This window comes from Juglans microcarpa x Juglans regia, chromosome 2D, assembly GCF_004785595.1.
Source record: "Juglans microcarpa x Juglans regia isolate MS1-56 chromosome 2D, Jm3101_v1.0, whole genome shotgun sequence".
Classification (NCBI taxonomy): Eukaryota; Viridiplantae; Streptophyta; class Magnoliopsida; order Fagales; family Juglandaceae; genus Juglans; species Juglans microcarpa x Juglans regia.
The window spans coordinates 232,723-246,013 of NC_054596.1; the positions used below are offsets into that span (position 1 = coordinate 232,723).

General features: G+C 41.6%; 1 protein-coding gene across 1 annotated transcript in view; it reads left to right on the forward strand.

The window, feature by feature from the left end:
- Positions 1-510: 510 nt before the first annotated feature.
- The window catches only part of LOC121249070 (alpha-mannosidase At3g26720-like), a 28,273-nt gene continuing 15,492 nt past the window's right edge, over positions 511-13,291 (forward strand). The window contains exons 1-12 of the mRNA XM_041147728.1: positions 511-830; positions 951-1,034; positions 1,162-1,250; positions 1,396-1,570; positions 1,759-1,878; positions 2,013-2,096; positions 2,202-2,273; positions 2,566-2,679; positions 2,773-2,873; positions 2,994-3,087; positions 3,201-3,368; positions 3,463-3,552. Coding sequence (XP_041003662.1) covers positions 519-830; positions 951-1,034; positions 1,162-1,250; positions 1,396-1,570; positions 1,759-1,878; positions 2,013-2,096; positions 2,202-2,273; positions 2,566-2,679; positions 2,773-2,873; positions 2,994-3,087; positions 3,201-3,368; positions 3,463-3,552 — 1,503 coding nt within the window. The 5' untranslated portion in view covers positions 511-518. The remainder of the gene's footprint in view (positions 831-950; positions 1,035-1,161; positions 1,251-1,395; positions 1,571-1,758; positions 1,879-2,012; positions 2,097-2,201; positions 2,274-2,565; positions 2,680-2,772; positions 2,874-2,993; positions 3,088-3,200; positions 3,369-3,462; positions 3,553-13,291) is intronic.

Genomic DNA, 13,291 nt, shown 5'->3' on the forward strand with positions numbered 1-13,291 from the left:
TCATAACAACTAGACCCAAACCTTAACAACAATACTTTCACAAAAGCATCCCAATCCAATAACATGCTAGACTTTTCCAAATCTTGGAACCAGATGAGGGCTTTACCATGCATATGTGCATTAAACCCATTCTACCAAATACATTAACTCCCTTGTTGCCCTAACTCCAATCATATACCCAATTTGACATATGACATTATGTAATACAAGAAATTAAAAATAAATGATATTAAATTCTTAAAGAGCTACTTTTACATTGCAATTATTCTATTTTCTTACTACTTATGTTAAGGTTTACAATAAGATGCAGTTAGATATTGAAATGATATGAAATGATTTTAAATGAATGTTAAAAGTTGAATAAAATATTATTTTTTAATATTATTATTGTTTTGAGATTTAAAAAAATTAAATTATTTATTATATTTTATATAAAAATTTAAAAAAATTATAATGATGAGATGAAGTGAAAACTTTCATTATTCAACCTGTCCAAATTTAAAAAGAAAAAAAGAGAGATGTACGTACCATCTATCTATCTACCAACTCTTTCGACGATCTATCCCTCCCTCCCTTTTCAATCTTTTCTTGCAAATGCACCGTGCGCTTCGATCTCCAGCTGGAGAGCCATGGCGATCGTGCTTTTCTTCTTTGCGCTCGTTTCTTCAGCGGCTATTCAATCATCGGAATCCAAGTACATAGCTTATAACACCACTCACAGAATCGTCCCCGAAAAAATCAACGTCCACTTGGTACCTCACTCCCATGACGACGTCGGTTGGCTCAAGACCGTCGATCAGTACTACGTCGGCGCTAACAACTCCATTCGAGTACACCCCTGCTACTCTTCTGTTCTCCCTCCTTAATCTTTTTTTTTCCCTTGTTTTTCTCTTTAGTTCCGACTACTTTTATTGGCCAAAGAAAATTAAATTTGGGGGTTGGTGGAGTAGGGGGCGTGTGTGCAGAACGTGTTGGACTCTGTGATTTCGGCTTTGTTGGACGATAAGAATCGGAAATTCATTTACGTTGAGATGGTAAAACTCCTGAAATTTCGTAATTTGTTTTGGTTTTTTCTTTTGGGTTTCTATTGAAGGTAGTAATTTTTTACAGTGCATGCGGACTATTGTTGGGTTAACTGATTGTGGTTTAAATTGCTTTCAGGCGTTCTTTCAGAGATGGTGGAGACAGCAAAGTGAGACTATGAGGGTTAAAGTCAAGGAGCTTGTCGACTCTGGTCAACTTGAGTTCATGTATGATTTTCACAAACTAATTGATATACCAGTTCTTTCTTTATGAATTGAACTTTATAATATAAGAAAATCCCCAATTTTGATAGAAGTTTGTGATTATTTGATCTCATATGGTACCTTTTTTTTTGGTTTTTTGATTTTGAAGAAATGGAGGTATGTGCATGCATGACGAGGCCACTCCTCATTACATTGATTTAATTGATCAGACCACTCTAGGGCATCAGTTTATAAAAGATGAATTTGACAAGGTTCCTAGAGTTGGTTGGCAGATTGATCCTTTTGGGCATTCTGCTGTGCAAGCTTACCTCCTCGGTGCAGAGGTATGCATTTAGAAAATTTTAAGCTCTTCTATAGAGTTTGTTGCTTCTAGAAATTTACTTTCTGTTGCAATATAATAATGGTTAGCCTGGAAACCATAATAGAATTGGATCAAGGTCCAAGGAGGTAGTCATGCGGTGTGTGTTTGCATGAGCATCATCTTCCTCACGTGCCTGAATTTCTGTTGCAGTTAGGCTTCGATTCCCTCTTTTTTGCTCGAATTGATTATCAAGATAGAGCTAAGAGACTAAATGAAATGAGTCTCGAGGTTGTCTGGCAGGGTTCCAAATCGCTTGGTTCATCTTCCCAGGTTAGGGACATGATGTCTTTATTCTTTTAGCCTTTCCCGTTGTTTGGCATGAGAATTTATAACATCTTTTATGCAGTTTAATTTGATGATGTCCCATGCATTCTTCTGACTTCTTTTGCAAACTTCATATGCAGATATTTGCTGGGATATTCCCCAGGCATTATGACCCTCCTGATGGTTTCACATTTGAGATCAACGATGTTTCTCCTCCTATTCAGGTTTTTTTATACTTTTATTTTTATGTTTTTGTAAAAATATGGCTGCAACTCCTGAATTTTTTTTTTTCTCTCGAACTCATATTGACATAATATTGTCTATTGAAGGACGATGTTCTCCTGTTTGACTATAATGTTCAAGAGCGAGTCGATGCCTTTGTAGCTTCTGCTTTCGCACAGGTTGACATAATTTCAAGGTTTTGTCTATAGAAGCAATGAAAATTAAGAGTTTGAATCAGTGTTAGTTTTGATATTCAGATTCATGGGTACTGTTGATCAGTTGATGTAAGATCCAGTTGAATGGTCATTTTATTGTGCCATCTCAAGTTCAAGAAGTCTTTGAACTTACTATACTTCACCACGTATCAATAGAAAGTAGTTCCTTATTATCAACTGGAGTTTTTTTTATATTTTTATATTTTTTTATAACTCTATGGTTATTGCAGATAGATGATAACAAGATCTTTTACAGGCTAATGTAACCAGGACAAATCATATTATGTGGACCATGGGGACAGATTTTCGTTATCAATATGCAAACTCGTGGTTCAGGCAGATGGATAAGTTCATTCATTATGTGAATGAGGTACTATATAAGCCTCATTGAAGATGATCATGTATTTCATTGTGTTATGTGGCTTCTTAGCTGTATGCAATTGTTTCTTTGGAACATTCTTAGGATGGGCGTGTCAATGCATTGTATTCAACCCCATCCATCTACACTGAGGCAAAACATGCAGCAAATGAAAAATGGCCTTGTAAGACTGACGATTTCTTCCCGTGAGTTTGCTATTATCATTTTGGCATTAAAAATATCTCTCTCTCTCTCTCTCTCTGTTTTTTATAAGAAGATCAGCTTTGTTTTCTGACTTTTGCATCTAAACAATGAATCATATTCAGGTATGCAGATCATCCAAATGCCTATTGGACTGGTTACTTCACAAGTAGGCCAGCCTTGAAAGGTTATGTTAGGATGATGAGTGCCTACTATCTGGTAGATCTTGGTCGCGTTTTCTTTCTTTACAAAGTGATTCTATCATGTCCTTCTAGGCTTTCTTGGCACGTTCTAAACATGTAAAGCTGCCTTTTTTTTTGGTTCTACAATAGGCAGCAAGGCAGTTGGAATTCTTCAAGGGCAGGAGTAATTTCGGACCAAACACTGATGCACTAGCCGATGCTCTTGCAATCGCTCAACATCATGATGCTGTTAGTGGTACAGAAAGAGAGCATGTTGCTGCTGATTATGCGAAACGATTGCATATGGGCTATGCAGAGGTGCATCTTAGTTTGAATCCAAAAATATGATATGACTTTTGACCTTGCAAGTTTATTGTGAATGTTTAATAATTCCAGTTATAGTTCTCTGCAGACTGAGAAGTTGGTTTCCTCTTCACTTGCTTTCCTGGTAGAATCGAGATCTAGTCGTAGACAGGGGAACCTAGTCACAAATTTTCAGCAGGTATTGTACTATTGGATTATTTTCTTTCTTTACCTCAAAACTTGTATGCACATGCACTCTGTTATATATTACAGCAGAATAATCATGTTATAGTAGCTTATATGGTTTGACTAATTTTTTTTGATAAGTAATAAGAAATTTTATTGACAAGTAAATAGCCATAGCCCAAGTACACAAGAAGTATACAAGAGAAAACATCTAAATACAAGCTAGGAACTAGAATAGGCTAAAAGCAAATCATGAAGTTTCTCTATCTTCAAAGCACCGCCTATTCCTTTCCTACCATAAGCACCACATCAAACATGAAGTAATCATCTTTCATATGATAGCAAAGCGATGACTTCCCTTAAAACCTTGTAAACATGCTAAAAGATCCACCACTTGCTTAGGCATCACCCAAGCAATACCCGTCCTACCAAAAACCTCATCCCACAAAGTCTTAGCCACCTCACAATGAAGAAATAAATGGTCAACAGATTCACCATCTTTCTTACACATGAAGCACTAATCCTCAACAAATAATCCATGCTTTCTCAAAATATCCGTTGTCAAAATTTTTCCAAAGCCACTCATATCTCTCTCCCTTGCATGTCCCCCCATCGTCTTTTCATTTCAGGCGCTTCTCGCCGGAAATTTTCCTAATCTTTTCTTCTGCTCCTTTCCGTGTTTCAATTTTCTAACATTTTCTTTCCCCTATTTTTTTCTGGGAATCTGTCTATGCAGAAGATTCAATCCCAGTGGAGACAAAAAAAGGGTTTTCTCCTTCTCCACTCGTCTTTTTTTTTTTCCTTTTTTTTTCCCCTGTTCTTGTTTGAATATTTTTTCCTGTCTTCAAATTCTTGTTAAGCACTTTTTTGGGCTGAATGTTTTCTCTCTATACACTTATCCTCTGCCCGTTAGTTTGAACTGTGTTGATGTTTGGGGGAGATTGACTGAGTGATTTGTGAGTGCATGGATAGGAAAATGGTAGCTCCGAATGTTGTTAACATTGAATTTAAGTCCTTTGTGGTGGCGAGAGATGGTTCTGGGGCGCTTATCACTGAATGTGGTTGGAAGTTTGTAAAAAAACTACACTTGGGATCAACTGCAACAAGCTGGTTCATCAAGGCACTGGACGACTGCTTGAAGTTAGGGAAAAGAGAGTTCTACACAGCTCATCGGGAAGGAGATAGGGCTTTATAGCTCAACGATGTTCCAATCCTCAAGGAGCATTCATGGCCTTAGTGGAATATAAACATGGGGATCATCGGAACTGTATTTTTATTCCTGAGGATCGTGAGGGAGCAGGATGGAGGAGGTTGATGGAGGTTTTTATTCTAGCGTCGACGGCAGCGCTGCCTCAACACTCCAGCGGCAGCTTGGTAGCTTTACAGAAACCAAACTTCCTGGTCATTGCTCGAGGTACTGTTAGACTGGGCTCTAGCTTTGACATGCGTGGGAGGGATGGTGGTTTGGTTGGGGTGCGAAGGAGTGGGGAGGATGGCAGGGGACGTGCTGGCCTTAACAAGGAAAGCATCGTTTGTCTCTTGTCAGAAATGCAGGCTCAAATTTGTACTCTGCAGAGTAATATGGAGATAGTGAAATGCAGTGTTGAGGAGGGGGGGTAGAGGGAGTTGGGCTTGGGTCAGGCAGAAGGGCTTAGTTCTAAAGGGAAAGGGCTCTCTGCTGATGGGCCCGTGAATGCCCAGCAGGCCCAACAGGCCTTCTGTGTGGCTGAACAAGCCCAGCCTGTCAAGCAGCAGGCTGTGGGGACAACTTGGAGACGTCGGCCTCCAAGAGCTGAAACTCCATCACCGTCGGGTGGGTCTCAACACCCACCGTCGACAATGGATCAGGGGTCGCTGTCAGAGGTGGTGGGCCTTCCGTCGACATCTGGGGTGCTGGAATATACATCGGCAGTGTCCTGAGAAACAGAGGAGAAAGGTGCGACGGAGGTCGACAGAGGTCGCCGATGCGTTCAATCATTGGGACCTGCACAGAAAGGTGCGACAGAGGTCTCCGATGTTCCTTCGACGTCATTGCAGCGGTTCTGTCCATTGGGGAGTGAAGTTTCAGGGGAGATGACCGCGGATCTAGTATCGAGACCTGCACAGTTAGGTGTGACGGAGGTCGCCAATGTCCCTTTGACGTCAGGGAAGTTGGGATGCGCACAGACCATGCCGCCGATCACCGTCGAATGTCCAGGCGTAGCTCAGGCAATTCCCCTGGCGTCGGAAGTGGCAGAGGGGGTTTTGGAGGCAATGGAGGTCGAAAAAGATGGGTTCTTTGGGAAAATTTTGGAGGATGGGGAGGTGGATGAAGGGTGTAACACTCGGGAGCTGTGGGTGGTGGATATGGAAAGGGGATTGATGGGGGTCCTGGGTCATCATCAGTGGTGTTGAAGGAGACTGACTCTATGGTTCAATTAGTGGATCAGCTTATGGGTAGCGGCATTGAGGGTGATAAGGATGAGTTGGAAAGCCCTATCCCGTTACGCACTATCACTCCAAACCTAGTGTACAATTTAACAATCGACTGGCTGTTAAAAAAAGTAGGGGAAGTTCAAGAGTGTGTGGGAATATCGTTTGCTGGGTATGAAGAAACGTCTCAAATGCTCTATTAATTACAATAACAAGGAGGGAAGTGTGGGGAGGGAGAGTTGAAGGGTAAGGGGACTTCGTTATTTAATGAAGCCTAAAATCCTTTCTTAAAATGTAAGGGGATCAACGACGTGAATAAATGTCTCTGCATTAGATCCCTCCTTCGTAGTTGGAAGGTTGACATTGTCTGCCTTCAAGAGACTAAGTTGTGTGGTGTTGATAGATACATAATTTGTAGCTTGTGGGGTTGTTCCTTTGTGGGGTGGTGTTATTTAGCTTCATCGGGGGCTTCGGGAGGTGTGTTGGTGATGTGGGATAAGTGAGTGGTGGAGATGGTCAAGGATTGCATGGGAGTATTCTCAATGGCTGTATCTTTTAGGAACATTGAGGATGGGTGGATGTGGGCATTAGCGGGTGTGTATGGGCCCAATGTAGATAGAGATAGAAACTTTTTGTGGGAGGAATTGGCGGGTCTTCATTCCTTATGGGATTTACCCTGGATTTTTTGCGGAGATTTTAATATTATTCGGTTCCCTAGTGAGAGGGCAGAGGCTTTTACGTTGTTAGGGGCAATGGAAGCCTTTTCATAGTTGATCTTTGATCTGAATCTTATGGATCTTCCGCTGGTTGGGGGGCCTACACTTGGTCCAATGGCCGAGGGGGGTCCCGGCTGGACAGATTTATAGTCTCCTCTTCTTGGGAGACGCAATTTCCGGACCTATGTCAGAAAAGGCTGCCACATGTTTGCTTTGATCATTTCCCAATTTTGCTTGATGGTGGTATTCGTGGGGGTAGACATTCCTTCAAACTTGAGAATATGTGGTTGGAAGTTGAAGGATTTGCGGATAAGGTAAGGGCTTGGTCGGACAATTATTCTTTTGAGGGTATCCCTAGTTTCATAGTGGCGGGTAAACTTAAAGCCCTTAAGTATGATCTGAAGAAGTGGAATGAAGAAGAATTTAGACATACGGAAGTGCAGAAAAATATCCTTTGGGATGAGTTGCAGGCTTTGGAGGAAGGGGTAGTTAATGCGGATTCTTTATTACGGAAGAAATATCTTGGAGGCAAAAATCAAGGGCACTTTGGTTGAAGGAGGGGGATAAATATACTAAGTTCTTTCACAAGGTGGCTAATTCACACAATGCTATTGAAGTCCTCCATTCCGGTTCAAATGTGTTACATTCTTCCGAAGAAATCCAAGACCACATAGAGTGCAATATTATGAGGATCTCCTTGCTGAAAAAGAAGAATGGCATCCCAAACTAGATGGTTTACTCTTTGCTCAGCTGGATTTGGATGTAGCAGGTTGGTTGGAGAGGCCGTTTGATGAAGAGGAGGTGCATCTCGTGGTGAAAAGTATGTGCAGAGACAAAGCCCCGGGTCCGGATGGCTTTTCTATGGCTTTCTTTCAAGAGAGTTGGGACATAGTGAAGGAGAAAGTGATGCAGATTTTTCATGTTTTTCATTCTAGTCAAAAGTTTGAGAAGTCACTAAACGCCACTTTCATTGCTCTCATTCCGAAAATAGTCGGTGCATATGAATTGAAAGACTTCCGGCCTATTAGTTTGGTAGGTGGGATATATAAAATCATATCAAAAGTGTTAGCTAATCGTATGAGTTTGGTCATGGACAAACTCATTTCCAAACCTCAAAATGCATTTGTAAAGGGTCGGCAAATCCTAGATTCAGTGTTGATAGCAAATGAGTGCTTGGATAGTCGGTTGAGAGAGGGCATCCCGGGGGTTCTTTGCAAGCTCGACATGGAAAAAGCCTATGACCATGTGTGTTGGGATTTTCTCCTTTATATGCTTAGAAGATGTGGTTTCGGGGATAGATGGTGTGAATGGATTAAACATTGTGTCTCAACCGCTCGGTTCTCGGTCCTAGTTAATGGAAGACCTTGTGGTTTTTTTCAATCTTCCAGGGGTTTTGAGACAAGGGGACCCGCTATCTCATTTCCTTTTTGTTATTGTAATGGAGGCATTGAGTCGTATGGTGGAGGCCGCTGTTAGGGGGATTTCTTGTTGGTTTTTCAGTGGGCAGCAATAGTAATACCAGCTCCATTTCTCACTTACTTTTTGCAGATGATACGCTCATTTTTTGTGATGCTGTCAGTGGCCAGATTCAAGCCTTAAGGGTAGTTTTGTTGTGTTTCGAAGCTATTTCGGGACTCAAGGTGAACTTGGGGAAGTCGGAGTTGGTTCTGGTGGGGGAGGTGAATAATATAGCCTCTTTAGCGGAGTTACTAGGTTGTAAAATTGCCTCTCTCCCTATGAAATATCTTGGTCTCCCCTTGGGGGCGTCTTTCAAAGCAAAGAGTATTTGGGATGGAGTGCTAAAGAAGGTTGAGCAATGACTTTCAGGCTAGAAGCGGCTATATCTATCGAAAGGGGGGAGATTAACCCTTATCAAAAGCACTCTTTCCAACCTTCCCACTTACTATCTTTCTCTATTTCCATTACTGGTGGTGTGGCAAACCGGATAGAAAAGTTGTTTAGAGCTTTTTTGTGGGGTGGAATGGGGGAGGAATCCAAACTTCACATTGTGAGTTGGCAAATGGTGAACTGTCCATTGGCGAATGGGGGTTAGGGGTGCGAAATTTGTATGTATTTAACAAGGCACTCTTAGGGAAGTGGTTGTGGAGGTACCATATGGAAGGGAACTCGCTGTGGAGAGAGGTTATTGATCATAAGTATGGTTGTGTGTGGGGGGCATGGTGCTCTAAGGAGGGTAAGGGGTCTTATGGAGTAAGCCTGTGGAAATTCATAAGGAAGGGGTGGAATACCTTTGAAAAACATCTCAAGTTTAAGGTGGGTGATGGAACACGTACCCGCTTTTGGTTCGATGTATGGAGTGGGGAGACTCCTCTTTGCATGGCTTTCCCAGTTGTTTTTAACTTGGCTAGAAATCAGCAAGCTCCAGTTTCAGAAGTTCTATGTCGTGCCAATGGGATGGTCACTTGGAATGTTACTTTTACAAGAAATGCTCAGGACTGGGAACTAGAAGAGCTGGCAGATTTTTACAGTTACTTGTATTCAGCAAAGCTAGGGGCCAATGGGGGTGACCGTATGTTGTGGACTCACACGAGGAAAGAAAAGTTTACTGTTAAATCCTTCTACAAGGTTTTGACAGTCCTACAGCCCACTTTCTTTCCATGGAAGAGTATATGGAAGGTTTTAGTGCCATCTAAAGTTGCTTTTTTTACTTGGACAGCTGCTCTTGGGAAAATCTTGACGGTTGACAATTTAAGAAAACGAGGTATGATGATCACGGAGTGGTGCTATATGTGTAAAAAGAGTGGGGAATCGGTAGATCACTTGCTCTTACATTGTGAGGTGGCTAGGGAGCTTTGGGCTGATATTCTTAGTAGAGCTGGGCTGAGTTGGGCTATGCCCAAGAGTGTGGTGGACCTATTAGCATGCTGGAATAGACCTCATAGTAGTGTCCAACTAGCAGCCATGTGACGGATGATTCCTTTGTGCTTAATGTGGTGTTTATGGTTGGAAAGGAATGACAGGTGCTTTAATAACAAGGAGCGTGTAGTGGGGGAAATCTGAAACTTTTTTGTATTCTCTCTTTTCCAGTGGTTTTATGCTATTATATTGAAGGGAGGGAATGTTCATGAGTTTTTATCTTCTTTCTAGCCTACTAGAATGTAATTAGGTGCCTCACTTAGTATATTTCCTGTTTAATTGGGCATCGCCTAATTTCATTCACATCAATAAAGATTATTACTTATAAAAAAAAAAAAGCATTTTCTTTCCATTTTCTTCTTTCCCATTTTGTATCTGTGAGAGAGAGAGAGTGCGTTTGTCTTGTGAGCCCTTAGTGCGAGGTGGCGCAACCCTAACACCGACAACTCCGTTGGATGTGTCGTCGACACAAAAAGAGTTGACAGTGGCCGACGAATCTTCTGGGAGTACTTTGGTGCTGAGATCTTCTCCGGCGACGGAGGAGAGAAAGCTCTGTTCTCCGTGTTGTCGGAAATTAGGCCAGCTCCATTGCCATCGAGAATAGAAATTGCCGATCATACACTCTTGGACCATCGGGTTGCAGTTGGGCTCTGTTTTTACAAATAAACCACGCAGATCCATCTTATTCAGCTGTGTTCCTCTCGGTTTCCAACTGTTCATCTGCCTCAGATATGCACCGAAGGCTTGTGCTCGTATATTTTGCATAAACATTCGAGAGGAATGAAGATTGGGAAGCCCCTGCATCTAAAATTGAAGGTTTGAGATTAATATGGGTCAATTGGTGCGCTATTGGGTGGAACTGAAGGCTTTTGAGATTTTACCAGAAGCATGGAGGTCCTCGTTAAAAATTGTGAAGAGAAGCAGAAGGGTTTGGAGGTCTGTAGCTATGGGTCGTAGCGGTATAGGGTGGCTACGGTGGAAGCAATGTTACAGGCTGGGAGAAATTTGGAATTCACAAAACATTTGCGCGAAGGAAACAGAGCCTTCATGGGTCAACGACGCTCCAATGTGCATGGTAGGTATCTAACTGTCATCGAATATGGTGGAGGAGGTTGGCGGAGTGATGTAGTCATTCCTGAAGGGTATGAAGGTCTAGGTTGGGAGAAGTTTGCTGTTGAATTACGCAGAGCCGCTGCTATGTTTTTCTCCATTCATGTTGATGGATCAAGGAAGGAAAGCCAGAAGAGGACATCCGGTTATGAGAACATGAACTTGGAGTTGAAACAAAAAGACCCAAGCACACCCACTGTGGCAGGCAATCATATGCGGCAGCTCTGAAGACTGGTCGTGCTTCGGTGACTTAGTTTGATACCAGGGGCAATAAGGGGAACTGTGAAAGTGGTTTGCAGATCACGCAAGCTCAGAACCAATAGAAGGAGTACGACTCCTTTGAAAAAGAGGAGTATGGCAGTATGGCTGAAAAAGAGATGTACAATACATTAAAGGAGATGGAAACCCAGCTTGTCGAGGTCTGAAGGAGATGTAGGGTCTGTCGAAGTTGCACATAAAGGGTCACCGGAGGTGAAGGAACTTGATGTACTGTCGAGACTTGTTGCCAACCCAGAACCTCCAATGGTGACGTGAGAGAACCAATGGAGTTGTTGAGGATGTACGAGATTTGAATGCAGGAGATGGTGGGGGGAAATATGGGTTTGTCGTTGGTGCCTTGCGAGGATGAATGTTTAGGGCCTGGTGTACAGTTGAGAGCTGTGTCTGGGGAAGATGTTGTCCCCTTGTTATCTCTTTCTCCGTTAAACAATATAGCTGGATCATCATCGGATTGAGTTTTGCAAAAAGTTAATGAGATACAACAATGTGTGGGGATTACATATGGAGGATTTGACGACTAATTCATAGCACTACTCACTGCAATTGAGGTGGGTCACTCGCTTGAAACAAAATAAGATTTAAGAATAGCAAGGAGTTAATGCATCTTACTTAGGCAATCAACTACGACGCAAAGGGAAGTAGTGCAAGTCGAGGGAGGACTTGAGGGAGGGCATAAAGCCTTCCTCCGTCCTCGTAGGATCGTTTGGGTGGAGTATTAATTGGGTGGGAAACAAGGGGTTGAGGTAGTTACAGTGACTTGCTTTGCTTTGGGGAGGCGTGTTTTGTCCCAATAGGGCTTGGTGTATATCGGATAGGTTTCTAATTTCTCCCTCCTAGGCGATGTTCATTAGGAGCTGTCTATTATGGGCTTGATGTTTTCTTTTGTATACACCCAGCGTACTTGGTTACGCCTATTGATATTAAAATATTTTTACTTATAATTATAATTTTTTTTTTTATCTAAGGGACACCAACTAACAGAAAAATGCAACCTTACTAGGCACCTTAGATCTTCAAATGCACTTCCAAGGGATTTTATTGGCACATTGACAAGTTAACACCTTATACAAGGAGCTAACCGAAAATCTGGAATTTCTTGTGTGAATCCACCGCAAACTATCCTCCCTTCCCTAAACAATCTTATGTCTTATAATCTTCCAAAAAAATCAGAAACGATATTCACTTCCCAATCATGCACATCTATAATGTAATTTACATTCCATTGGAGATTGTTGTTTAACAAAATAAAGGAATCAAGCACTGGAGCTTCTTGATCACTTGCAATTCTGAATAGGGAAGGATAAACACTCTTAAGAGCCATATCCCCACACCAAATATCATGCCAAAAACTAATCCTTGTCCCATCACCCACCTTGTATTTAAAATGATTGACAAATTCCCCCCAACCAATCCGAATAGACTTCCACAAACCCGTCCCTTACACTCTTAACTTCTTCAGAACACCAACTCCCCCACAATCTCCTGTATTGAACATCAATATTATTTCTCCAAAAAGTATCCCTCTCAAGGTGATACTGCCATAGCCATTTCCCAAGTAAAGCTTTGTTGAAAAGCCACAAATTTTGAATCCCTAAACCGTGAGCAAACCTTGTTCCAACTTACTAAGTGAAACTTTATTTCCTCCCCATAACCGCCCCACAAAAAATTCCAGTAATTCCTCTCAATTCTATTAGGCACCCCTACAGGCAAAGGGAAAAGGGAGAGAAAATACGTTGGAAGATTAGACAACGTACTCCTAATCAAAGTAATTCTTCCCCCTTTAAACAAATATATCATTTTCTAACCAGCAAACCTCCTCTCAATCTTATTAATCACACCATCCCAAATCATCAAAGATTTATGAGGAATACCCAAAGGAAGACCAAGATATTTCATAGGTATCAATGAGACCTTACAACCCAAAATATTAGCCAAATCCAAAATATTCAAAACAGAACCCACTTGAACTATATTAGACTTAGATAAGTTAATTATAAGACCATAAACAGCTTCAAAACATAATAATAGTGCTCTCAAAGGACGAAGATAATCCTGATTAGCCTTACTAAATATTAGAGTATTGTCAGGAAAAAGAAGATGTGAAACTTTTATGCTGCCGTGAGACTCATCTCCCACCAAAAACCTCGACAAGAAACTCTCATCCACCGCCGCTTCAATCATTCTACTCAAAACATACATAATAATAACAAAAAGAAAAAGAGACAAAGGATCCCCTTGTCTCAAATCTTGTGAACTACTGAAAAAACCAACCGGGGAACCATTCACCAAAATAGAGAATCTGACCGTCGAAATACAATGCTTGATCCACAAACACCACTTCTCTCCAAAACCACATCT